This window comes from Myotis myotis, unplaced genomic scaffold, assembly GCF_014108235.1.
Source record: "Myotis myotis isolate mMyoMyo1 unplaced genomic scaffold, mMyoMyo1.p scaffold_m19_p_5, whole genome shotgun sequence".
In the NCBI taxonomy this organism is placed as follows: domain Eukaryota; kingdom Metazoa; phylum Chordata; class Mammalia; order Chiroptera; family Vespertilionidae; genus Myotis; species Myotis myotis.
The window spans coordinates 13,415,895-13,442,267 of NW_023416357.1; the positions used below are offsets into that span (position 1 = coordinate 13,415,895).

A 26,373-nucleotide genomic window follows, 5' to 3' on the forward strand; every position below is an offset into this window, starting at 1 on the left:
CCTTTAACAAAAATCCATCCGCTAGAGTGGTGCCATAGCAACTTCTACTTGAAAAACTATACCTATTGATTGAAGGACTTGAACAATTGAGTGTTTTAAATGTGACAAGTGATTTTAACCTCAGCCACAATACACACTTCCTTACTGACAAGTAGCAGTTGAGTGTGTTAATGGCTTTTCTGTCTTATGACAAAATACAATGGCACATTCAACACTATTTCCTATATAACTGTTAAAATTAGAAAAAAACAACAAATGTACTTTTAAAACAGATGGATGTGACAGGATGTCCATAATGGGTGTTTAAAATGATGTGAACAGCATAATATATGTTATTGAGACTGCAAAATGGCATGTATACAGCTCCTGTAAGAGTCATTAACAATCACACAATGTCTGATCTTCACCAGAGGTGTCAAATTAGGGCGGCTAAAGATTTCAGTTGGTTCAGTTGATAGTGGGTGTTTGAAACAGCCATTCCAGTAGTAGGAACCCAGACCACCACTCCCAGGGTTGTGTTCACAAGACACAGTGTGTTGTGCAGCTCAAACAGATTGTGATTGGCACCTTGACAGTGTGACTCATTAATATCATCCATGTTTAAGTCTGTGGATATCCTATCTAATAAAAGACAAAAAGGGTAATTAACCGTACCTCCGCTATGCTTCCCATGGGCTAATCAGCGAGATATGCAAATTAATTGCCAACAAAGATGGCGGCTGGCAGTCACGCAGCTGAAGCGAGCAGGAGGTTTGCTTGCTCCAGTGATGGAGGAAGCCAAGGTTCCCCGCCTGCCGTGGCTGGCTCTGAGCTCCGAAAGCAACAGCTCCAAAAGCAACAAAGTTTCAATTATAGAAGCCAAACAAACCCTAGATACCTGCTTTCAGCCAGCCACGGCCTCAGAGCTGGAGCGAGCAGGATGGCAACAAAGTTTCAATTATAGAAGGTAAATAAATCCCAGAATAAAAAGAAAAAAAGAAAAAAAGGAGAGGCTGGGAGCTTCAGTTGCCGGCCAGCCTGAAAACAGCCCTCAGCCCCTCACCTAGAATAGCCAGGCACCCCAGTGGGGACCCCCATCCTAAAGGGGGTGTGACCAACTGCAAACAGCCATCAGCCCCTCACCCAGGCTGGCCAAGCGGGACCCCCACCCTGATCCGGGACACCCTTCAGGGCAAACCAGCCAGCCCCAACCCGTGTATCAGGCCTCTATCCTATTTAGTAAAAGGGTAATGTGCAAACTGACCTTAACAGCAGAAAGACTGGGAATGACTGGTCACTATGACACACACTGACCACCAGAGGGCAGATGCTCAATTCAGGAGCTGCCCTCTGGTGGTCAGTGCGCTCCCACATGGGGGAGCTCTGCTCAGTGACAAGTCAGGCTGATGGCTGCCAGTACAGTGGTGGTGGTGGGAGCCTCTCCTGCCTCCTCAGCAGCACTAAGGATGTCTGATTGCCAGCTTAGGCCCAATCCCATGGGGAGCAGGCCTAAGCCAGCAGGTGGTCATCCCCCGAGGGGTCCCAGACTGCGAGAGGGCACAGGCTGGGCTGAGAGACCACCTCCACCCCCCCCCCCCGCCCTGAGTGCACAAATTTTTGTGCACCGGGCCTCTAGTCTATATATAAAAGCCTAAGCAACCGTTCGGCCGGTAGCTATGACATGCACTAACCACCAGGGGCAGATACTCAACGCACAGGCATGGAAACATGGAAGAGACTGATGAATCTCAGAGGGAAGGGGGGAAAGTAGAGGGTGGGAAGAGATTAATGAAAGATCTTATATGCATACCAGAGGCCTGGTACACGGATTCGTGCACCGGTGGGGTCCCTCGGCCTGGCCTGCAGGGAATTGGGCTGAAACCAGCAGTCTGATATCCCCCAAGGGGTCCCGAATTTAAGAGGGCACAGGCCAGGCCAAGAGACCCCACCGGTGCACAAATCCGTGAACCAGGACTCTAGTTTAAAAATAAAACTTATAGATACGTAACATGGAAAACCATAGGTAGGTCCATTTTTTTGTTTTCTCATATTAAATTTAAAAACCAGGTTTGAATTAAACTTATTTCTATAAATGCTTTTTAAAGGACAATATAAGGCAGACAGATTTGCAAGCATTTTATTAATTAACTATAGTAAATTGATATTCCTCCCTTTTCCAATTACAAAATCATCCCCAATTCCCAAACTTTTATTTTAAATAAAGAATTTCTATTTTATTAAAGCCTGTCTAGAAGGACATGGATGTCTCTCTCTGACTACTGTTGTAACAGCTGAATGATGAATGGTGAGTTTAGTGCTAAGATTCAGACCAGTGCTTCTGGATTCATTTTAAGAGCGGTGAGAGGTAATAACCAAATAAATGTGAGAGAGGAGGATATCTGCAGCTATAAAAACCTGTTTTAACCCCCAAATTAGCCACTGTATAAACAGGAGATAAATTACATGAAAGAATGGATGAAACTGACTATAACTTGGAAGATGCTTGACTCAACTCAGTGCAACACTTCTTATTAAACATGTAAATCCAGATTGTTAACATTGTGGAAAAAAAAAGATAAACAATGAGATGCAACAAGTGACTATTCCATAAAGAAATTTCTTTCAAATAAAGAACATTTCTGGGATAATCTATAGTGAGAGAACCTCCCAATACCACAGTAGTCAACCGAGTCATGAGTTATTAATCAAATTGAAATTACCAGTGAGACTAGCTTTCACTCTGGGGTGGGAAGACTGGAAACCATTTGCTGTTTTCGTTCTCTTGATTATCAGAGCCAAATGCTTTCCAGTGACATTCGATAGTATTACCCATTACCAGGGACTGTCGGGCACACTTAGAACCCATTCTACCAATGCCATCTGACTTACTTATCTCCTTTGCTTTTGGAGATGCCAACCAACTTCTCGATGCCACCTGCATCCCGTAAGGCCTTGGCGTTCTCCATGTTCTTGGTGATCACTTCGTGTAGGGTGCAGCAGACGGCTGTCACCGTATCGTCCGACATGGCCTTGCTTGCTGCATTGTTGCTGTTGTTCCCGCCTGGAAGCCTGTGGACCAGGTCTCTCATGGCATATTTGCCTTTAAGAAAAAATAAAGGGAAGAGTTGAAATGAGGGTAAAATGGAGGAAGAGGACAGAGGGAGAGGCGGGAACAGGGGAGAAAAAGAAACACAAGAGATAAGATTAATGCAATCTTGTCTGTTTCCCGTTACTGAATTAGTCTCCATTGGGTAACTGTGAACACATACAGAGAACACAGTATTTCCTCATGGTGAATGCATGGCCTTAGATTGAACCTTTGGGCAAGTTAGTTCATTGCCTCTAAACCTCAGCTTTTCGCATCTGTAAAGCAAGAACAATGGTGGGATAGATCTCACAAGATTTTTGTTAAGATTAAGTTAGTAAATATGTGGAAAGCATTTAACACACAATGGTTACTGAGGACCGAGGCATGGATAGATGTCAACAATCAGTAGTTTACTACTTGGCATTCACAGAAGTCAAGAAAACACAGTAATTCTAACGTAACCACAAAAACGCTTTGATGGGAGCTATGTTGGGACCTGTATTATTTTACAAGAGTCACACCGCAAATATGTGAAGAACATGATCGATATATTACTTCTGTGTTCTGGCCCCTATGAAGCAAAGAGAAACATAGAAGGTGAGGGAGAGAAGTTTTACAAATAATATATGACTAGGTGTCTTTTGAACCAGAGTAACTGGATAATCTGCTTGTCTCAATGATGGGATTTCCTGTCCTGGTATGGTTCTACCATATAACATTTCCTAATTTGACATGTTTTTCTTCATGTGAAAATAAAATAAAATCCAACTCTGCATTATTAATTTGTTTTATCATTATTAATTTTGCCACTCCCAATGACAAAGGTACTTATAATGACATCTTTATGGAATACTTCTAGTTTACAAAGCACTTTAGGCATTACCAATAACCCCACAAGACAATTAATTCATCCCACCTGCAGCTTCCAATTCTGTCCCATTAATTTACTCCTGGAACTAAGTAAATGAGTGCCTGCAGCAAAGTTGGCTGTTCTTGAATTTTTCATTTAGAATTGGCACATGTCCAAAGTTAAGTCCCTTCCTTACTTCCCATCCCTTATTAGACATGTTTAGCTAACAGCTCAAAACTATTTGAAATATTTTCCCTCCATACATGCCTGTAAGGGATAGCCTCTTTTTAGCTGTCTAATTCTCTTGTGCTTAGTGCCTGGGGGTAGGAAAAGGAACCTCTTGGGAAGAAGCAATGATATCTTAATTCCAAGCAGTAAAAAATAAAACATAAGCCCTTGTAATTTTGGTATCTTCTCTTGTCCTATCTATGTATAGGTGACTTATTTTAGTTGGGATCAAAAAATGCTGATGTCAAAATTACTGAAATAGGAAAATGTCTTCATTCACTTTATGATAGCTGAGAAATGTGTGACAAAATGGTTTGCCTGAAAACCCCTAAATGTAGCACATTTACTTTCTTTTAATATATATTTTTTTGTGGTTGTTGTTTCATTTTGAGAGAGAGAGGAAGGGAGAGATAGAAACATCGATGAGAGAGAGACATCTATTGGCTGCCTCCTGCACACACCCTCCTGGGGATTGAGCCTACAACCTGGGCATGTGCCCTGACCAGGAATCGAACCAGTGACCTCTGAACCAGTTTCCAGACAGCATATTTATTTTCTAATGAAAGCACTTAAAATTGTTTGGAAAGATCTTTTGCACCTGGGCACTCCTCTGAGCAACTTGCTTTATCTATTTATCATTACGTCACATTCAACTCTGGCTAACAGTTTACCATGTGGAGCTCAGCATGTGATGACTTTATCAGTTCCTTAGCCCCCACAACCCACAAGCCATTGTAAGACAAACCTGAGTTCTGTAGTAGCTTGAAGATGGATGAGTTCTTTTTTCTTTATAAAGGAAGAGATGGAGGAACGAATCAGAAAACTGTTTCAATTATTGTGCATACAGGGCATTCACACTCCTGATGGCGTATGGAAGACTGGTTTTGTGACCTTGGACATTGTCAAGGTTGAAAACAAAAACAAGGAGAGGGAGAGGATTCGGCTGCGGCATTTTAACATTTTTGTTGTTACTGTCATTTTTTTTAAACGACAGCAGATAAATGTGAAGATGTGGTTTCATCCTGCACGGCTTTCTAACCAGTAAGCCCTTAATGAGTTACAAGGTGTCCCTGCAAGGATCAGGTGGCAGAGACAGTCACTTCCCCCAGAACGGCCCTGTGTGCTGAGTAAACACTATCATTTTCCATGTGCTCCACGGCCTGGAAAACAGCAGGAGCCACTGTCGTGTATAACCCCCACAAGCTGTCGAGGAAGCCCATTGGAAGATTTTATTTCTATTATTTCCAATCTAGTTCACTGACATTTTACTAGGCAATTCAAGATTCTTCATTCAGTCTATGTATTAACCTATTTGAAGGGATACATTTTAGACTATACTTTGACCATCCAAGTGAAGAAATAAATCAAGTAAAATTATTCCAAAGGGCAGAAGACCGCTGGGAAGAACCTGTTAATTCTTTTAAGGGCATGCAATTGTGTTAGCCTTTGATTATGCTGCTGAGAAAAGCCACCTTCTCATACTGGAATCATATCTTCACGTGAAATTCGGGTAGCAAGAATAGCTTTTTAGCTTTTCCTTGTGCATAGGAACTTCGAAGCTTATTGGCAAGAGTGGGAGGTGGGGAGAAAATAAGGACTATAGAATAATTTCAGCCACAAGTGACCTTGAGTGGCATGCTAATAACAGGCATTCAGAGAAAGTAGATTGGACTGGGTTGTCATGGCAGGTTTGCTATGGGAAGTGGGCATCTAGAATTTGTTCCATAGATCAGTGGGACAACAAAATATTTTACAAAGAAGATTCTTGTGCATCAAGGCGGAAGGTTTCAGAATAATGATACTGAAGGTGGAAGGATCAGATATTACTAGTCTTTTCCTTGACAATGAAGCTCTCTCTTGAAACTTCTATTGCAATTATAAGCATTACCTTGTGTTATAATTGTTCTATGTTCCCTATTTTCTTTTGTCCCTAAGTTTCTAAACAGCAGAAAGAGTGAGAAAGCTGCTCTTGTTACCTAGTAAAAGGAATCTTGTCCCACCTCCACTGCTACACCTCTGTCAGGTTTTTGGTGTGAGATTTGAGGTCTGAGATTTCTTTGGATGTGAAAGTAGTTAACTAACTTTTGGAATCAATTCTTTTCCTTTGCCACAGTGGTGATAAGGAAAAGTTGTAAGGCTGGTGAGCCAAACTTGAATTTTCAGAGCTTAACCATCAAGGCGATCCAATTGTTGTTGTTTTGGTTTGGTTTCAGACAGAGAAAGGGATAGAGATACATTTCATCTTGGGGTTCACCCCCAGGATGCTATCACTTTAGGAACCTTGAGGAGAAACAAGTTGAGGTTCTGCACTGTCCCAGGAACGTCAAGGGCACCTGAAGCTCAGCAGTGCCCAGTGGTGAGCACAGGCCTCACCCTGTGGTTGAGGCTGGCATGAGGCAGAGGAGCTTCCCATCTTAGAATAAACTGTGAGGTCCACAAAAAGGGCAGTGGGGCCAGCAACCAGGGAAGACTGACTACCACCCCCCCTTCCTCTGAATTTAATTTGGTTTATAAATAAGTAAATTATATGACACAGACCAAAAGTGAGGGAGTGATTCATGCTAATGATATGACTGAGCAGGTGATTGTAATATTTCAGGACAAAAACAAGGACTTGTAACTACAAAGAGTTGGCCATGGGGGGAAGGGGTGGGACCGAATCCACACCTTGGCATATCAAGATGATGCTCTAATCAACTGAGCTACCCGGCCAGAGCTGTGTGTGTGTGTGTGTGTGTGTGTATTTTAAATTTATTTTTTAATACAGTATAGTTGACATACAATATTATATCAGTTTCAGGTGTACAACTTAGTGATTCAACATTTATGTACTTTATGAAGTGATCACCATGGTAGCTCTGTCTGCCAGAATACAAAGTTATTACAATATCATTAACTACATTTACATTACATCCCCATGACATTTATTTTATAACTGGAAGTTTGTAGCTCTTATTCACTTTCACTTTTTTCATTGCAGCATTATTTATAATAGCCAAGATATAAGAGCAACCTAGGTGTTCACTGACAGATGAATGGATAAATAAGATTCGGTATATCACTTAGCAATAATAAAGAATGAAATCTTCCCATCTGTGACAACATGGATGGACACAAGTGTATTATGCTAAGTGATATGCTAAGAGAAAGATAAATACTGTATGATTTAACCTATATGTGGAATATAAAGAAAACACAAACTGTAACAGAAACAACATATAAATACAGAGAATAATCTATTTATACTTAAAATATTTATTAATAAGGAGAAACTTGTGTTATCTTGCTATTTGTTATCTGTATGTCTTGTATTTTTTTTAGTCTCTCATTTACTGCCTCTTTTGTGTTTATTTGACTTTTTGCAGTGAAATGTTTTAATTCCCTACTCATTTCCTGTGGTGTATATCCTATAACTATTTTCTTTGTGGTTACCATGGCAATTCCAGTTAATATCCTAAAGTTATAACACCCAGTTTAAATGTATCCCAATTTAACTTCAACAACATACAAAACTCTGCTCGTTATAGCTCCATCCCTGCTCCTTTCACTTATGGATGCCCCAACACTACATCCCTGTATGTTGTATGTGTGAAAACATAAAATAACTGTTTTTGTAAAAGTATCAGTCTCTTAACTTATGTAGAATAGAAAATGTGGAGTTACAAACCAAAGTTATACTAATACAAGCTTTTAGACTAATACTTCTAAAAAAATTCATTCAGTATTCTCTTAAATCATGGTGAAAACAAAAAGTGGAGTTACAAACTGTTCTTACAATAACACTAGCTTTTATAATGACCCATGTATTTACTTTTACTGAGATAAATATTTCTTTCTTTGTCTTCTAGTTTCTGTCCTTTATTTCAAACTACAAAATTCCCTTTACTTGCAGGACAGGTCTAGTGATAACAAATGCTCTCAGCCTTTGTTTACTTGGGAATTCCTCTAGGCAAGAAGGACTTACATTTTGTGTCCCACAATAACTCTATTTGAAATTGCCTTCTCCAAATCTACACTCTATAGTTAAACTATCAAAACTTAAAAAGTGTCTTTTACATTAAACCATCTTCGGGGGTTCCAAGACTGCGGCTAGGTAACATCAAAGAGTTTTCTTCTGCACTTTATGAAATAAGGATGCTAGCACTAACTAGGTATGCTTGGCATTCTGCGGGTTTTACTTGGTTTAATACTATTGTGAGAGCTGTCCGGTTTATCAAGCCTCTGATATAAAAAGACTTGGCAAATGAAAAAAGAGAAGTTCAACCTCCAGTTAATTATGACAAGTTACATGATTATGCTTCTGCAGTTATGAACCTTTTCATTTGCTTAGAAGCATGCTCCTTTTCATATTAAAGAATGGTACCATAATGGTCAAGATTTTAAAAGAAAGATTGTATTTCTAGGTTTAAAGGAGACTTTTTACTTAGTAGTAATCCTAACACACTCTTTATGGAGCAAATTAGGAGGTCCTCAAGGTCTCCCAATGCCCTCATTGTCCATACTATGTACTTACTTTCATGGTAGTCACTGAATAACTCCTTCTAAAGCTAAACTTGTCTCTTGTCTCAGTTTTGCTATTATTGGTTGAGATAAGTTCTCAGAGCTATTCAGCCTTATCATCAATAGGTGGTTTCTAATTTCCTCTCAGGCTCACCTTGAGGCCCCTGCCAGCACAGACAGTAACTGGGGTCTGTTGGAAGAAACATCAAAATAGCTGATTAAAGAACTCCAACAGGTACTCAACATTTGACACTATAGAAAATAGGTTATTGGTTACGGCTACTCCTGTAAAGCTGATAGCCTCACCACAAATGAACATCTCAGATGACCAAGGGGTCGAACCCAATTTCCAGAAGTCATTCACTTTGAGAATCTGGACTGCTAAGTAATCCAATATAAACAGAGCAAGGATTAATTACCTGGACTAAATAAAACAAATTTAATAGTGGTTAACCTTCTACTTTGAATTGAGTATGTTATAAAAACCTTGTTCCTTCTATGTCATCTGCCTTTAATGCTTGATTCAATAGGTTATGTTTATAAAAACTAGAATAAAACGACTTTAAATGGACTCTTACTCTAATTGATCCTTCATAATTCATAAGAAGGAAATCCTTTGAACGTTCTTAAAATAGATAAGATGATAAGTTATTGGGAAAGGTTAATAATAATAATGCTGTAAATATAACAACAAATGTTGATTGGTCTTATCTACACACTTAAAAGAGGAGTTATTTAAATCATATAAAAATGTTTTGACTAATTTGCTTACTTTATTTGCCACAGGTTTAATAGACTGAACTAGAATTTGTCCTCCTTTCAAACAGAGCAATGAAAAAAATCAAATCTTTATCTATGCCATGGATGCCACATTTAAAGAGAAAATAATTTAATTAGGCCTGACAAGCCTATTAGAAAATCAGTGCATTTCCTATGTGGAACTAATGCTGCAAATCCTCTCAGGACACTGAGGTGGTTTGTGCTGTGTGACTCAGGGAAGCTCAGCCCTACAGGCACCGTGGCCAGTAATACTGAAAAGCTGGAGCTCAGAGGGATAGAATAATCTCTGAATTATAGGTAATGGAAGTGAAGCCCGAGTCTTGGGTCACTGATCCCAGAAGATGAGGTAAAAGGGAACAAAATACTTCTGCTACATAAAGACACCAAAACTACAATCCTAGGAGCTATACCAATAAAACAAAAGTTAACTCTCAGCATTTATTATCATACCAGAGGCATGGCCTGTGGGGATTGGGCTGAAACCAACAGTCCAATGCCGCTTGCTGCTCCTGCCTGCCGCTCCTGCTCATCCTGACCCAGCTGCGCCTGCTGCTGCCGCTGCTCTAGGCTTGCTGCTGCTCCACTGCAGTCTCTGGGCTGCAGCGGCCAGCCGTGAGCCCTGCGTCTGGCGCATGTTGGTTAGCTAAGCGGCGCTCCCGCTGTGGGAGCGCAATGACCACCAAGGGGCAGCTCCTACGTTGAGCGTCTGCACCCTGGTGGTCAGTGCATATCATAGTGACCGGTCATTCGGTCACTTAGGCTTTTATATATATAGGATGTCCCAAAATTCACGCAAGATTTGAATTTTGCGTGAGCATTAACAACAACAACAACAAAAAATAAAAGCCTATTTTTACTTGGTTTACTGAATCAGATTCTAATATCTGTTGCCCCTTGATTTCAATCCCTTCAATTTGATAAGCATTGCCAAGTACCAATTATGGCCCAGGAGCAGGGACAATGAAGACCAATGAAGACCATGGCTTTGCGTATGTGCCAGCAAAGTCGTGGAGGCCATTTACCCAATGTGCTATTCCATACATAACCCTATATTGTATACTTTACGAATCAATAAAAAATGTACAATTTTAATTATAAACCTGTGTTTTCTATCAAAATTACTTCTTGCCTGAATTTTGGGACACCCTACATATATAGACTAGAGGCCCAATGCACGAAATTCATGCAAGATTAGGCCTTCACAGCCCCAGTGCCTGCTGGCTATCTTGATCCTTTGCAGCCATGGTGGCTGCAGCCCTAGCTTCGTCCAGAAGGTCATCTGGAAAGTTGTCCAGACGGTTGTACTGTTGTTCAGCCATTTGGTCGATTGGCATATTATGCTTTTATTATTATAGATAGCTCTAGTTTTAATAACCATGAAAAGAGGTCTTTGTAGATGAACCCACACTGCTTACTACACCTATCTATGTCTATACAACTGGTCAAATAAGTTAATAGCCACAAATAAGAAAACTGCTAAACAAACATTTGTGGTTAAATCTGCATCATCGGAGCAGAACATCAGCATTGGGCGGGGAGGGGCCAGGAAGGATAACTGGTACCCTGTTCTGCCTCCATTATGACCGTGTGCGTATCACATGCTCGACACAGCCCGGAGTCAGGAAAGCAGAACAAAGAAAAGGATCAGCCCAGGAAAACAAATCAAAGAGGGGAAAAAGAAAAAGAAACACAGGATTGCCCTTTTAGCTCTAGTCCCAAATAAGGAATCACTGCGACATTTCCTAGCAGTTGCTGACTCCCAAATCAACTTTATCGCTGACATTTGCAATACCGAGAAGTGAGGGACAGTATGATTATCTTGTGAAAGAAACTGCTGTTTGCCAATTTAAGTATGGATCCCTTGCAACAATTTATAAGTGAAAAATCCCTTTCTGTTGATGCTTTCGTCTGCATGTCTTCCTTTCACAGATTGGAAAATGGTTGTGGTGACACCAACCATCTGGTCCAGTCATGCCTGTCCCTTGTTCCCAACCGGGGACCCGTTCGTCTCCATATCCCTTTGTTCCTGCTGGAGTGAAATAAATATCTAATGAGATGAACTGATTTTAAAAAACAATGAACCTTCTTTTGTGTATCTGACACTGTCTTTAATTAATTAAAGATGTATCTAAATAGAGAAAGAGAAGGAGAGGGGGAAAAAGGCATAGTAAGACAGGATCCACGGGAGCCCAGGAATCTGGTAGCTGTCCGTGGAGGTTAGGACAAATTCTAGAAGAAACATTAAAGTTCCTTATGCTTTTTTTTCCTAGTAACTATGATGTAAAAACCAAATAAAGAACAGCAACAAAAAACACGTACAGCCTTATAACAGATAGAGGATCCTATTTCACATGCCAGAATTGGTAAGCATTTGGTCTGAGACAACGATTCAAATAGTAACTCAGCCCTCCAAATAGAAATCATAGAAAGCAGAATCTTACAGGTTTACAAAATATGGTAGGTGATTCCTTCAAGAGTTATTACCTCCAAATAAATAACCTATTCCATCTGTTTGGCAGGCAGAAGGAATTGTGTTTTTGGCACCATGAGACTTTATCCAGAGGATTTCACAGAATTAGATTCAGAGAAACTCTCATATTGTCGAGATGTCAAGAACTAAGGTGATGAATAGAAATACGGGCAAGAAGGTGGCTAAAATACGCATACTTAATTTGTATGAGAATCAATCTAAAAACGGAAATGGCAGTTAATTAACAGGTTTGCGGAGTACCTTTTTGAAATAGGAATAAATTGATTTCCAAGAAATAATGAAAATGAGACAAGCGACTGATATGATACATTTTAAAAGTCTTTAAATAATTTGATTAAATACTAAGCATGATAGCAAAAAAACTTATCTCAATTCATTGCCTAATTTTAGTAGAAAGGAAGTAAAGGTAAAAACTTAAACACTGACTCTAGTTTCAGGGAGAAAACCTAGGAAGGTTTTTTATTTTTAGGTTAAGACTGTTATCCAACAAAGACTCAAGACCTCTCCTAGGATAAAAATTATAGGAGAAAATAGTCTGTTAGAGACAAGATGAGATGGGTATGTTGGAAAGAAAAGTTTGTTTTCAGGAACAGAACCTGAAGTTTGTCTTCTGACCTGATGTTAGCACATTGGAATAACAGTGATCGAGCAATGCAAATAGTCTAACGATGAATTACAACATTGCATTCCCCAGGTCTTGCTTTCCCACATGGATCTACCTCTCTGTCAAAACAAAAGTGAGTCTCAGTAAAGGGCACAAAGAGAGGGAATCAGCTATAGGTTTTCTTCATGTGTCTCTACTCACAGATTACGTTACAGAGTGGTTTAACTCTTTCAAGGAAAGTCACATCTCTTGTTTCAGTTGCTGCTGTGAATCTAGGGGTGGAAAAAAGGCAGGTACAGTTCCCCATTTACTACACAAAGACAAGTAAATGAGAGTAAACGAAGTATGGAAGGTCACAGAGCTCACTGTCTCTTGGATTTGGTACACTTCTGTGAGTCTCTGGGCCAGAAACTCCTCTCTCCACTCAGCCCTCTTCACTCCCCCTCCGAGCTCTTTCACAGGTATAATCTTTACCACCTACATGACACCTACCTTGTAAGTCATTTTTTTCAGTCCTTCTTAGACACTCATTGAAGTTGTGTCCAGATAGTTTCTGTGTATAATGATCTTTCTAACAATAATATAAGCTGAGAACAGGATGACATCTGATAACCTTATGTTTACTGATAAATCAATAAGCAATTTACATGGGCTCTTTGACTACACAATGTAAGAAGATGCAACAATAGCCCTTCCATGAGAACTGCATCCACATCATCCCGCTGCTATTGTTACCCACCTCTGGGATACTCCTACAGGATGCTGTATTCTAACAAGAGGTTCAGTGTAGCCTAAGTGTGGGAAACGCTGCACTTGGCACTCAGAGATTTACAATGCATATTAGCGAAGTAAAGTCTGGTCACAGTCCCGCAGTTGGATAAAATAAAACCACTCAGAGAACTTAGTTTAACCTAGGGTTTCCCAAATTCATCTGCAGAGAGAAACCTTTCTGAGCATGACACCCATGCCCTTCCCACAGAACTGGGGTTCTGAGGGACTCCCTCTGGGTGGCCCTGATGAATAAGGGCAACTATGTTCTATTCCTGTTACTATGCTTACACATCACCCAGTACCCACAGATCTTTCCTACCAAAGAAATCTTAATTTATTAACAGCTTGATTTAATATTGATAAAAATCAGCACCAAAAGAAGTACTCCAATTTTGCAAAACTGATGGCTGGAGAGAGTGTGTGGTACTATATTTTAAGCATTGACTGAGAGGAATGGCTCGCTCTAAATACACCGTATTCCTAAATGCATCTGTCTCCCTCTGATTTCTTGCCTCTGCTCCCATGCTCTGCTCACAGAGGACTTCATAAACCAGAGAGATAAATCTCACAGAAGGATGTACAGTTATTTGCCTGTAATTCCACCTTCCGTGTTAACCAGTCAGCTGCTTATGGAGGAAGTCCCACTACAGGTTTTCACAGAGAAGAAGTTCACTGATGGAAATTCACTCAATTTTGTTTTCCAAGTTGATTCTTTCTACTATCTACCAGCCAAGCCAAGCATTGTTTTTCACTAGGCAATTCTCATTCTAATTTAAATGACTGACCTGAGCTCAGAATACCAATGGGTCTTGCCTGGCTTTGGGTGACTGGTTTCCCAGAGTCGGACTTTGCTTATACAAAACCTGGGTGTGGAGGATGTATCTTCACAGCTGAAATAAACCTCAGAGAGCAGGTAACTGCAGGCACCTTGGGTCAGCCTGGACCATCTATCAATCTACCCTTCTAACACACATCATGGGGCCCTAAATTATATGCCAGGGGCCTGATCAGATTCCACATTTTGCAATATCCATCTCTACCTTATGCTTTGGGGAAAATTTCCTTCCCCAAACACAAGAGAATTTAGAGAAGGCCTTACTAATACAACTAATAATATCTTCTCTTTAAAAAGAACATGTTTTCGTCATTTGTCCTTACTTTGAAATTAATTTTTAGTAGTATTATAAATTAGTTTAGAAAACTTGATGTTTAGGTCAGAGCTTAGTTTCTGCCGATGGATGTCTTGATTTTTTTTCTTCAGAATAAAGAAATGCAGTATTTCTTCATTTCTTTTGTATTTTTACAGTACACAGAATTCCACAGACTCAAGAGATGACAAATTATTTTAATAAAAATTGGTTTGTGTTTTAGATATTTCTCCAAATTCCCTAGGCAGTGAAAACATTCCTGCTATAAACCGTGAAAATATCTGGGGCTGGATAATATTGCCTGTTTCTTTATTAATTAACCACAGTGGACATTTCATATGAAATTATTAACAAATCCATTGTTTATTCCAGTGTTTATATTGTAGGCTTATGCTTTTAAACTGACACTGATAGGGTCTATCCTTAATGAGTTTGAAACTTTGGTGAATGTGTTTATGCTATACTAAAAAGAAATCAATAACTGTTATTATTACAGTACTGTTATATGAGCAGCAGCACAACAGGTTTGTTTATACCAGCATCACCACAAACATGAGAAGAATGTTACTAGGCAATAGGAATTTTTCAGCTCCCTTATACTCTGATGGGACCAACCATCATATATGTGGTCTGCATTGACTGAAATGTTATGCAGACTATTGACTATTGACTATTCACAGGGTGATAAATAGGAAAAAAGATAAGGCATGAAGAATAAAAAAGAAAAGAAAGAGCAAGTAGATATAAAAGCAGAAGTAAAAAATGAGTCTAGAAGACCAAAAAACAGACCAAAGTTGATTTCTGCTAATCCCACTCAGTTAAAATGATGAAATATTAGCTCTGAGCCCAAATGATGATCTATTTAATATGAGCAACATTTAATATAACTGTAAAAATCTAGGAAAAGAAAAAAAAAGCTAGACAGTCCTTTGGCCATTTCTTTATTGTAGGGGGATTTTACTTGTAGCAGAGGAGAAAGATACAATAAGTGGGTGAGATGGCATGGAAGATTAAAAAGCAGGAAAGTATAGACACCAAGTTTCTGTAGATCAGTTGCCCTAAATCCCAATAAAGTATTTGGTGTTTGAGTTTTCTTATCTATACAGTCGCGGTTTTTGAAAACTTGAAGCATTTATTCACCTCTCCCACTGTGGAGCCCAGGCAGGCGAGCAGCAGTCACCCACGTTGGCCTGAGAGTAGTCACCCTGGGTGCAGGCACCAGCCCTGCGTGGTCTCCCAGGTTGCACGGAGGTGACAGCAGCCTCTGCCCGCAGGAGTCTGTGTTCCCTGGCTGTCTGCTCTCGCTGCAGTGAGGTCTGGTGATGGGCCGTCCGTTCCCTGGGTAAGGATGACTTCCTAGCAGTGTCACCTTCTAAAATGGGGACATCAAGCATGCGCTTCAGGCTCTGTCCTGGGTCTCTGTCAAGGCCAGTTCACTGTGATTTAAGAGGATCACCCAAAAGCCTACACACTGGTCTGCTAACAGCTTAGTTATCATTATGTGATGACTGGTCGGTCAGCACCATCAGATGAAACCAAAACAACCCAAATCACGTGGACCCAAACCCAGCACCAAGCAAAACCAAGTAGGAGTCTTCATATCTGAGGAATGCTTTCTACATACATCTCATAACCCAGTACAAGCTGTCTCTGCCACCTTATTTTCAAAGTTGACAGAATCTTCGGGCATGCTTCCGGGAATGTGTGGGCTTATTTGACAGCATGAAGATTCAGTGGAGTTTGTTTGGCTTGACACGATTCCATTAGCCACACAGAGGTCTCCAGAAACTACTTTCCTCCCAGTGACAAATGGCAAAGGTCAAGTGCAGGAGCTGAGAGGTGGGCAGGCACTGGGATAGGCAGCCGTGTTCAAGGAGGGGAATGAGGCTTGGGAAAGGGTGCAGATCATCTAGTCATTCTGTTCTTCCTCAAGGGAGTCAGGCCAGGGTGGAGCTGGGGAGGGAATGAGGACTGCATGGCAGTGCCCCCTTGGCTACCCTTGTTGACACTCAGGTCTCTGCACTGGTGCTTCTTTCTTCCCTCCTGCATTCATTTCCTGTGACTGTTGTAGAAATTGCCACAAACTGGGGGGCTTTAAAAATTAAAAATTTATTTTCTCACAGTTCTTGAGGCCAAGGGTCTGAAATCAAGGTGTCAGCAGGGCTGTGCTTCCTCTGGAAGCTCCAAGAGAGAAGCCTCTTCCAGCTAGTGGTGGCTTCTGGCATTTATTGACTTGTGGCTGCATCTCTGTGATCTCTGCCTCCATCTTCCCATGGCCTCCTCGGTGTGTCTGTGTCATCTCCTCTCCTGCCTCCTGGAAGGACGCTTGTCATTGGATTTAGGGCCCTCCTGGGGAATCCGCAATGGTCTCATCTCAAGGACCTTAATTACATCTGCAAAGTCCCTTCTTCCACAGGAGGCCAAACTCACACATTCCAGGGGTTTGAGTGTAGACTTATCTCTTCGGGGGGCCACCATTCAATTCACTGTACCTCCCTTCCTTCTCCCTGCCATTGAGTTTTCTTAAAACATGTCCCTCTCTCCTTTCTGTCTTCTCTCCTTTCCTTCCTCTCTCTAGTTAGAGACTCAGGATTGTCATCCTTGCTGGTTGTAATCTGAAAAACTACGTGGCTGACCCCCGTCGTGTGGTGAAGGGCAGAGTGGCTGCCCTTCATGGGACTGTTTGGGTGGAATGGGGTGAAAATGGAAAGGCTGCTGTTTAATAGGTGTAACTGTGTCCCTAACCCATTCTCCCTGCATTCGTACGTTGAAGTCCTTGGTCCCATTACCTCAGAATGTGGCCTTATATGGAAATGGGGTCCTTGCAGATGCTATGAAGTTAAGATGAGGTCATACTGGAGCAAAGTAGGTCCCTACTTTAGTATGGCTGGTGTCCTTAGAAAGGGGAGAAATTTGGAAATGAACACACATAAGGAGAACCCCATGTGAAGATGAAGGCAGAGATCAGGGTGATGGTTTTATAAGCCAAGACATGACAAAGATGGCCAGCAAACCCCCAGGAAGAGCCTGGAACCTCGGAAGGAATCAATCCTGCCAGCAGATTCTAACCACTAGAACGGTGAGACAATAAATACCTACTATTTAATCCATCCATTTAATGGTACTTTGTTACTGAAGCCCTAGCAAATAAATACACTGCAGCATTTGAGTGTAGGTCCATGTGTAGAGCAGATACTTTGAAGAGAAAACCACAAATAACAGTTAATTATCTTTTCCTTTATTTGACAGATATTCATATATTGTCAGTCATATGTAATTCCATGTTATTTGTCATTCAACTTTCAGCACACTTAGAAGTGTCCTTGAATGACACCCCTACCTTCTAAGTCTCTAAAATTGAAGATTAGTGAACAAAATGAGCAAAAGCAAAAAAATTACTTAAATAAAATGACAACTTTTCAGACCATAACATCTCCTGGGATCATTGCTTTTATCACCATTGGATTCTGCTTTGTCCTAGTCTGTTAGAAAGAAAAGTCACTTTGCATTCTACAGAGTCTACAAAGGAAAGACCCAGCATGGACACTTGTAAGGCAAGCTCAATATCAATTTCTCTAGGAAGTCCTAAACAGCAACAAAGTCAGGTGTTTCCACATGAAATACAGAAAATAAAGTTTAAAATTCTATCATAAGTTACTCCTGTCACTGGGTCACCTCATGAATTTTAGGAGGGTTAAGTAGACAGGTGTCATTACCACTAATACCTGTGGGGAAGGTGCGACTCTCCCAGGGAAGTGAGTGCATGAGCAGGATCCCTGCCTTGGAAATGAAAGATTACCTGCACACAGTGCTTTGCATGTTTCAGAGAATCAGATTAAACTGCCAGGACCCACCCATACCTGTCCAACAAGATGATGTCACAACCAGGGAGCTAGGACATTGCTTCTGAAGGAATACAGAAAATTAGTGACCTCACACATATTCTATATCCAGTAGCAACAACAATTTTTTTTTTTTTTTAATGCAAAAGGCATTGTGCAGAGCTCTGGGTTTACAGCAAGGCAAGCAATCACCCACCAAAGGCTTGTCTAACTGAGAGAGAGGCAATACACATGTATATTTAGGTGTATGAAGAATTTGGAAAACATACATAAATACTATGACTTGATTCATTGGGAGGTCAATAAAAAACAGAAAAATCAATCGAGTTCACTGCCTGGTTCCATGGTATTGTTACAGTAGGCAGTTAGGAAGGGAGCAAAGGGAGCCAGACTTCTGATTCAGCCAGATTAACTAGGAAAGGAGAGTTTCACAGTCACTCTGGGGATCTGAGTAGGCAGGAAAGATGCTTCCAGTCACCCCAGGGACCAACCGGACCATTCTGTTCTGCCAGAGTAACAGGGAGGGAGGAAACAGTGCAGGGAAATTCCTTTCACTGCGGCATGCACAGGAGCCAAGATGGTGACCATAAAGAGGGAGGGGCCTAGCCTGGGGAAATGTTGGGAAAAGATCAGCTAGGATAAGGGCACGAAACACCAAAAGATCCAGAAAAGGGATTGGATGGGGGGAGGGCATGGGCATGGTCCACGGGAAAAGCCAGGAAAGAGATTGGATAGTTTGAAAGAAAGCCTGCTCTTCTCCCAACCCCAGGAAATATATGGAAGTTAGACAAATAACCCAGTACGTGTCTTTGGAACATGCCCATGCCCTTCTCTTGGAAATGTAGTGTTTGCTTTTTCTCCTAAACTCTAAGGGTCCCCACAAGACTTGCAACCAGGGGAGCAGGGAGCAGTGGCAGAGGATGCTCCTTGTGCCTCTAACTTCCTTTCCTAAGTCCACGCAGCCACTGTGATAGCCTGCTGGCTCACTGTCTCTCTGAGGGTGTACTATCTCTTCCCACTCTAATAGATCTTGCCATTATCACTTAAAATCCTCCTAAGTGTGTGCCCCTGAAATTCCTTTCCTGCATCACCAGAGAAGAATCCTATCTCCAGAATGTGCTGGGGTATCTGCCCTGGTCCCGGTCCTCCTCCGGTAACAATATAGGCCTGCAGATGCCTTCATAAATGCCAATCAGGTATATTGCTATCCTTGTACAATCAAACTGGGATCATGCACCCAGTGTATCACCCTTCTGTTGACCACATCTGTGGCTCCCGTCAGTTAACAGATACAACACAGGCTCTTTGGGGCTAGTGAACAGGGCCCTGCAGGCCTCTCTCTTCCTACTCATCGACCCTGTTTATAATTTTGTAAATATTGCACAGAGTTGGGGCATTGGGGTTTATCTCCTGTTGTTCATGTTTTCTGTGTTGTTCACTCCTCTGTCTGGTTAACTTCGACTTCCCCAGGCTCAGCTCATGGGTCACAGCATTTAGGAGGATGGTCCTAAATCCCCTCCCCCTCCTCTGGAGGCTGTTTTAACCCCCCCCCCCCCGCCCCAATGCAGACCTCTCTCTAGCAGCATGTACAGGAGGGTCTGCTCACCTCAGTAACCTCCTTGAGGCAAGGGAGAATGATGCTGTTACCTGAGCTCCTAGTACCTGAGGCTGGCCTAGGTCAAGGTAGCCATTCCACAGACATTGCACTAAATGATGACTCCTCCAAACTCTACACCTAAAAAGTAGCCATGAACAAACAAACCAGAACCCCACCCAACCCCAACCACTGCACACACTAGTCAGCATCCCAAGATAGAATTTAAAACTGAAGGATAAGCTATATTCTGCAAGTGGAGGTAGTTGTTTTCAGAGATTTGAAGATCTCTAACATTAATCAGTCCTAAATTTAATGTTATGTTGTTTTATTTTCACCATAAAATCTTGCATGCACACATATTTCAGTAATGCATTTGGTTGCCGGGGAAACCAGAGGGTCTGTGTGGAGCGAGAGATAAGTGGTTTGGAGAGAACAGGCCTCAGAAGTGTTTCTGGACCATTCTCTCATGGTGCAGGCATCCGCCCCACATCGCACACACCCGAGCTGCTGGAACTCACCCACCCCACGCCACTACCCTAGTGAGCCGACAGGGAGAAGAAGGTGACTCCAGCACAGATGAGCGGGCACAGTGCGATCATTTGTAGGTGGGTCACACCAGTGTGTTTCCAGCTAATTCCATCAGCCACCAAGAGTACTGTTTTGATGGGTTTCTTCGATGTAATGATGTTCAGACTCATTAGAAAAAGAGGAAAGAATAAAGCCGCTGGGAGAGATGGGATTTCTCAGGTCTCCAGGACTTCTCGGGAGGTGTCTGCACAGGACGCGGGGCAGGTTTCCTCAACTTTGGCACTCTTGCTATTCTGGGCTGGATCCTGCTTCGTTGTGGGGCGCTGGCCTGAACACTGTGGGGTGGTTTGCAGCATCCCTGGTCTCTGCACACTACATGCCAGTGGCAGATTCACCACCCACACCAGGTGTGATGAGAAAAATAGTCTCCAGAATTGCCAACTATCCCCTTGGGGGAGGGTGGCGCGGGAGGGGCAAACTGCCCCTTGTTGAGAGCCACTGCCCTAGAGATTCACAGCAAGGAGAGGTCAGGTGTCTTAGCTCGGGCTGCTATAACCAAAAACCACTGCCTGTGTGGCTTAACCAACAGGCATTTGTTTCTCATAGTTTTAGAGGCTGGAAGACCAAGATCAAGGCGCTGGTACATTGGGTTCCTGGTGTTCCAGGCTTGTAACAGCACTCTCTGTGTGTGCGCTCATGTGGCCTTTCGTTGGTGCATGTATATGGAGAGAAAAATCTCTCTTCTAAGAAGAGGAAACCTCTGTGAGGGTCACCTTCCAAAAGCTCCACCTCCAAATACCATCACAGCTGGGGTGAGAGCTTCACCATATAAATTTGGGAGGAAGACAGCAGATAGCTACTAGAAACGGGTGAAGGCAAGCCACTTTCTGAAAGTCATGGGACTGTCGTGTTAAGGAGCTGAAGGCAAGATTCTTTTTGCTAAAGTCTCCTCATGTCGACTCTGTACTTCTCACTTCGCCTCAGTAACCTCGTAAGCCCTGGGAACTTCACGCCTCATGGGCTTTCGGAGGCTTTTGTGTGATTAGAGGGGCAGAGGAGGGATGGGAGTTGGTGTAACTGACACAGTACAAATTGCTTGTCAAATTTCCCCTCTTACTTGTCTGCAGAGTGCAATGGTGGGAACATGCACGCAGAGAACAATAACTGTCTAAACATGCATTGGCAGGGATGGTGTAGTAACTTTCAACCTGACAAATGAAAATGTAAGACTTGCCAAATGCGTTATGATAACTTCTTTGCTCACCAGCGGCAAGGAAATAGCGCCCTCCCCAAGGAGATCCTGGCAAGTTTATACCACTCAGGAGGCGTGTTTACCATCTGCTGATACATTGCAGGTGTGTGTGTCTATCCCTTATCTATAAGGCTTCCCGAAATTCCTTCAGGTCAGGAAATAGTTTCTGTTTTCCAGACACCAACCTGGTCCCTTGTGCATGGTATGTGCTCAATAATTTGGTTTCAATCCCATTTGTTCAAAAGTAACACACAGAGTACTCTTTCCACAAGGAGGAAATATCTCATATTCGTAGTCATATTAAGTATTACATGTGTAAGCCACAAGCTATTCACTGTCTTAGTGAAGATATGCAGTTTTCCCTGTGAGGTTGCAGACAACTGTTAACAAGTAATAATGGGGATATTTCTAGCTCTAAGCTCATAGTGGGGCCTAATTAATGTTCAGTGAAAAAGTCTATTGAGCTGAGTAAAGAGCCACTTCAATAATCTAGTCTTAGCCATTTGTTATTTAAAAAGTTTAGACTATAGAATTTTGAATATTTACCCCCTTGGAATTTTAACTGGATGCTCTTTTCCTTCCCTCCTTATCAATCTGATATATCTCCTTCCTCTTTCAAACCATTGTCTTTCTCCACTCAGATCTGCTGGTCCCTGGACCTTTAGACCTAGAGTTCATGAATATTTCCTTGAAAGAAACATACTCAGGTATCCACCAACTCAGGCCCCACTGGAAAGTAGATCCAATGAAATACCAAGTCATATTAGGAAGCTAAACAAAAACTTCTGTAAATATTGGCCAGGACTTGATTAATATCTGGCAGCTTCCCTAATTTAGGAACCAATTTAGGACCAACCAGAGAAAGCTAAATATGCTCCCCTAGCCAATCACGGAGGATGCCCTGCTTCCAGTTGGCCCTCCACCAGCTTCCCCAAGCCAACAGCCTCCACTCAGGGTAGCCCTGAGCCTCCCCTGTTTTCTGCTATGAAGCTGCCCATCTCCTCTGCCTGCCTATGAGTCTCTGCCAAACACAAGTGCTGGTGGCTGACTCCCTTGCTATAGGAAGCTCAGAATAGATAGCCTTCGCTCTCATTTGGTTGGTCTTTGTTTATTCCTATACCACACACACCACGGTCCAGCATGAGAACATGTGCATTCTTAAGTAACTTGCCCAGATTGGCTAGTGGCTTTCTTTCTCAAGAAGGCTCTTTATTAGGAAATGCTTCCATCTCTAGGATTGAGCACAGCACCTGCACAGTGGTTAAGAGCACTGGTGGGCACTCACTAAGAGTAGAACATGCAAATATAAGAGCTAATTGAAATGGAAGAGAATTCTGGAGGAAGGACAAGCAATCAGCCATACTGAAATTTGGCCAGGGCAATGAACATGTGAAAACAGGAAAGATGATTCCTGGTTAACGTCACTAATCTTGATAGGGAGTGGCAATGAATTGACCAGACCTTCGTCTTAACTGACAGGAGTTGTTACCACACTATGAGCCACAATGCAATCTCGGCTTATTTGAAACTTCTCTTGGCATGTCTGCCTCTTGTAAGAAAGAAGAAATAGAAAAATATACATATTTGACACAAATAAAGAAGTCTGTAGGATATATGAAACTCATCTAATCCTATCTATTAAAGAGGGAATATGCTAATTAACCATCACGCTCTCACAAGATGCGGTGCCCACAGCCAATAAAGAGAGAATATGCTAATTGACTGCCCACCCTCACAAAATGGCGGCACCAGGTCCCCTCATCCCCACCTCATCCAGCTGGAGTCCCCCAGTTCCCTCAGCCCTGCCTCACCCAGTCCCCATAGCATTTAGCCTCATCCAGCCAGAATCCCCCAGTCCCCTCGGCCCTGCAGGGGAAGACAGTTGGGGGCGATCAGGCCAGCAGGGGAGGGCAGTTAGGGACAATCATGCCAGCAGGGGAGCAGTTAGGCATCAATCAGGCTGGCAGGGGAGCAGTTAGGGGGCTATTAGGCTGGGAGACAGAGTGGTTAGGGGCAATCAGGCAGACAGGCAGGTGAGTGGTTAGGAGCCAGCAGTCCTGGATTGTGAGAGGGATGTCCAACTGCCAGTTTAAGACCAATCCCAGATTGGAGAGGGTGCAGGCTGGGCTGAGAGACACTTGCCCCTCCCCCCCCCCCGCATGAATTTCATGCACGGGGCCTCTAGTAACTGAGAAATCAGAATTGCAAAACATTCTTTTTTAGAAATAGATTTTTTATTTATAAGTATAGATCCTTTATTGTCTGCTTTCTATGAATTTAAAGTGTGAAAACCAACTGTTTGTTATTTCAACAAATATTTATTGATAGTCTGAGATTTTGTTGGCTTTGGATTTATTCAAAAGACAAATAGGAGTGACATGATCAGACTTGTGTCCTAAATCAACTCAGAATAAACTTCAAACTAAATTTCCCTTTAAGAATATTCAATTTTAATGTATTGCTTATTTACAACTTAAAGCTATGTATTTAATAAGCACTTCACTCCATTATGAATTCCCACATGCTTATAGGATGCACTGTAATACAAACATCTGTGGACACATAAATGTGGTTTCAAATGGGCTGATGCTCATCTCCAGAGGAAGGAAGCACCCACTTCCAGAGAGCAGAGATTCCCCTTCCTACTTGGGAGGTAGTAATAGAATGTGGGTGCAGAGGTGGAAATACTAGAGCCAAATGCTATTAAAATTAAATAAAAATAAATTACAATAATTGATAGCTTTGTATTACCTGTCTGCCTGTCCATGATGAAAAAGAACTGAAACCCACTACCCCCCACTCTCACCTCCCCACCATCCCTTCCTGCATGCACACAGCTTGGGAAACAAGGACACAGCATAGCCTCCTGTCTTCATTAACATCACTTTATTATCTCACTGTCTTCATGAACAGCCCCTCCTATTCCAGGAGATTCTTGCCCAGGCAAATAACTTGATTGTTCAATATAGAAATTTGTGGGAAAACCCATCAAGTCTTTAGTTGAAAGTATCAATGAACCGTTTGTGTCCTATGACTCTTTGAATTCCTGATCCTATCAATCCTGAGCCTTCCTTAAACCAGATGAAATTCTCAACAAAATCTGATGTCACCTCATTGAAAACACTGACAAAGCGCTGTACAGTGGTGTTATCCCTCACCATGGGGAGCAATCATACAGCTTTTTTTTTTTAGCAGCAGGCTGTGTGGGAGCCAGCGTTACACTCCACAGGGACCATTGTTTTCCCACCAGAAATTTGAGTAGAGAAGGCTTTTGGGGAGGAAGAATTTTTCTCTACCCTTATAGGTTCTTCTGTCTGTTCTAACAAACTGACATGAGAAAAATTAACAGGAGAAAAACAAATTTAATTATGTATGTACAGGGCCCCCATAAGAATATGAGTACCACAAGCAGTCAGGCAATTGAGGTTTATATGCCATCTTGAGCTAAGGAGAAGGGATTAGGAATCTGTGACTTTACAGGGGAGGAAGACAATTTACAGGGAGATGGGAAAAGCAAATGTTTGATATACAAATGTTTGTCACGCCATGCAGAGACAAGGGGGCACAGTCACAGAGAGGGCTGTGAACAAACAGGCTGCTGAGCTCCCCACACCCAGTCCACCACACCTGGCCCACATTCTTTGTAGCTTCTCTGGCAATAGCTCTTTTCATGGACCACACCCTCTTTCTAAATTCTGTTAGGCAGTTAAGGAGGAGGAAAAAGCTCTTCCTGGGTCCTTTGGGCTTCAGTTGTCATTAGCTCAAAGTAGTCCATATACTCAAGTGGCACTTTCTGGGAAGACTCATTCTGAACCCATGCAAGGGCATGTGAGGCAGCAAGTCTTCTGTGCTTGTCCTTCATCAGATATGCTATAAAAAGTCATTGCAGAACATTTAAGGTTTGTATATTTTAATTAAGACGGCATTATTCTTGGCCTGTGCCTATAATGCCCTGTTCCCATGAGTTACTTTATTTCTTATTATTTAGAATAAACAAGACTCAAATAGGTCAATGGCTAGCTTAGTTTTAGATTTAATCAGCCATTCTGAAAGATGACTGAATGCAGGCAGTTTATTGAAAGTTTCAAAGATAAATTAGAACAAGAAAAGGATGATGACTTGCTGTAAGCTTACTGCCAGGCCAACTTAATCTCAGATGACTCATCAATTTGGTCTCATTTGAAGCTTAAACCAAAGGTGCCTTCCTTTTCTCTCCTCTAATAATTTCTTTCCAGGCTTTGATGTTTTTGTAAGTGGAGGCAAGCTTATCAGAGAAGTTCCAGAGGTGGGGGGGAAGGGGGAGCTTAAATGGTGCCATGAGTGAAAGAGATGAATTTCAATGTCTGTAGGAAGAGGCTGAGCTCTTGGGGATAAAGCAAAGCATATTTAGTACCAAAGAAAGAATTCAACTACACTGGCTAATGTGCTCAAATCCTTCCTGAGAATCCTCATCTCAGAGGATATGCCTTAAAATGTACTTTTCTCCTGAGATTTTTTTATGGTTCCCTGCAGACACCCTGAGATGGCCCTTTTTTGGGCGCACATTTTAGCCAGTGCAGGGTTAGTGGCACATCAAAGGGAGATACGCTCACCTGGAAAGACAGAGCCCCGTGGAGAGTGTACATGCTCTGGGTCACAAAATGCATTTGATCTTCTGGTTTGGGTTCATGTGTCTGAATTGGTTTCAGGCGAGCTTGTTTCGGTAATTAAAGCTG

General features: G+C 42.0%; 1 protein-coding gene across 3 annotated transcripts in view; it reads right to left on the reverse strand.

The window, feature by feature from the left end:
• CTNND2 (catenin delta 2) overlaps nucleotides 1–26,373 on the reverse strand; it is a 795,027-nt gene that overhangs the window by 41,462 nt on the left and 727,192 nt on the right. For all 3 annotated transcript variants that reach the window (XM_036310692.1, XM_036310691.1, XM_036310693.1), the window contains one exon: nucleotides 2,869–3,079. In XM_036310692.1, the coding sequence (XP_036166585.1) occupies nucleotides 2,869–3,079 (211 nt within the window). The remainder of the gene's footprint in view (nucleotides 1–2,868; nucleotides 3,080–26,373) is intronic.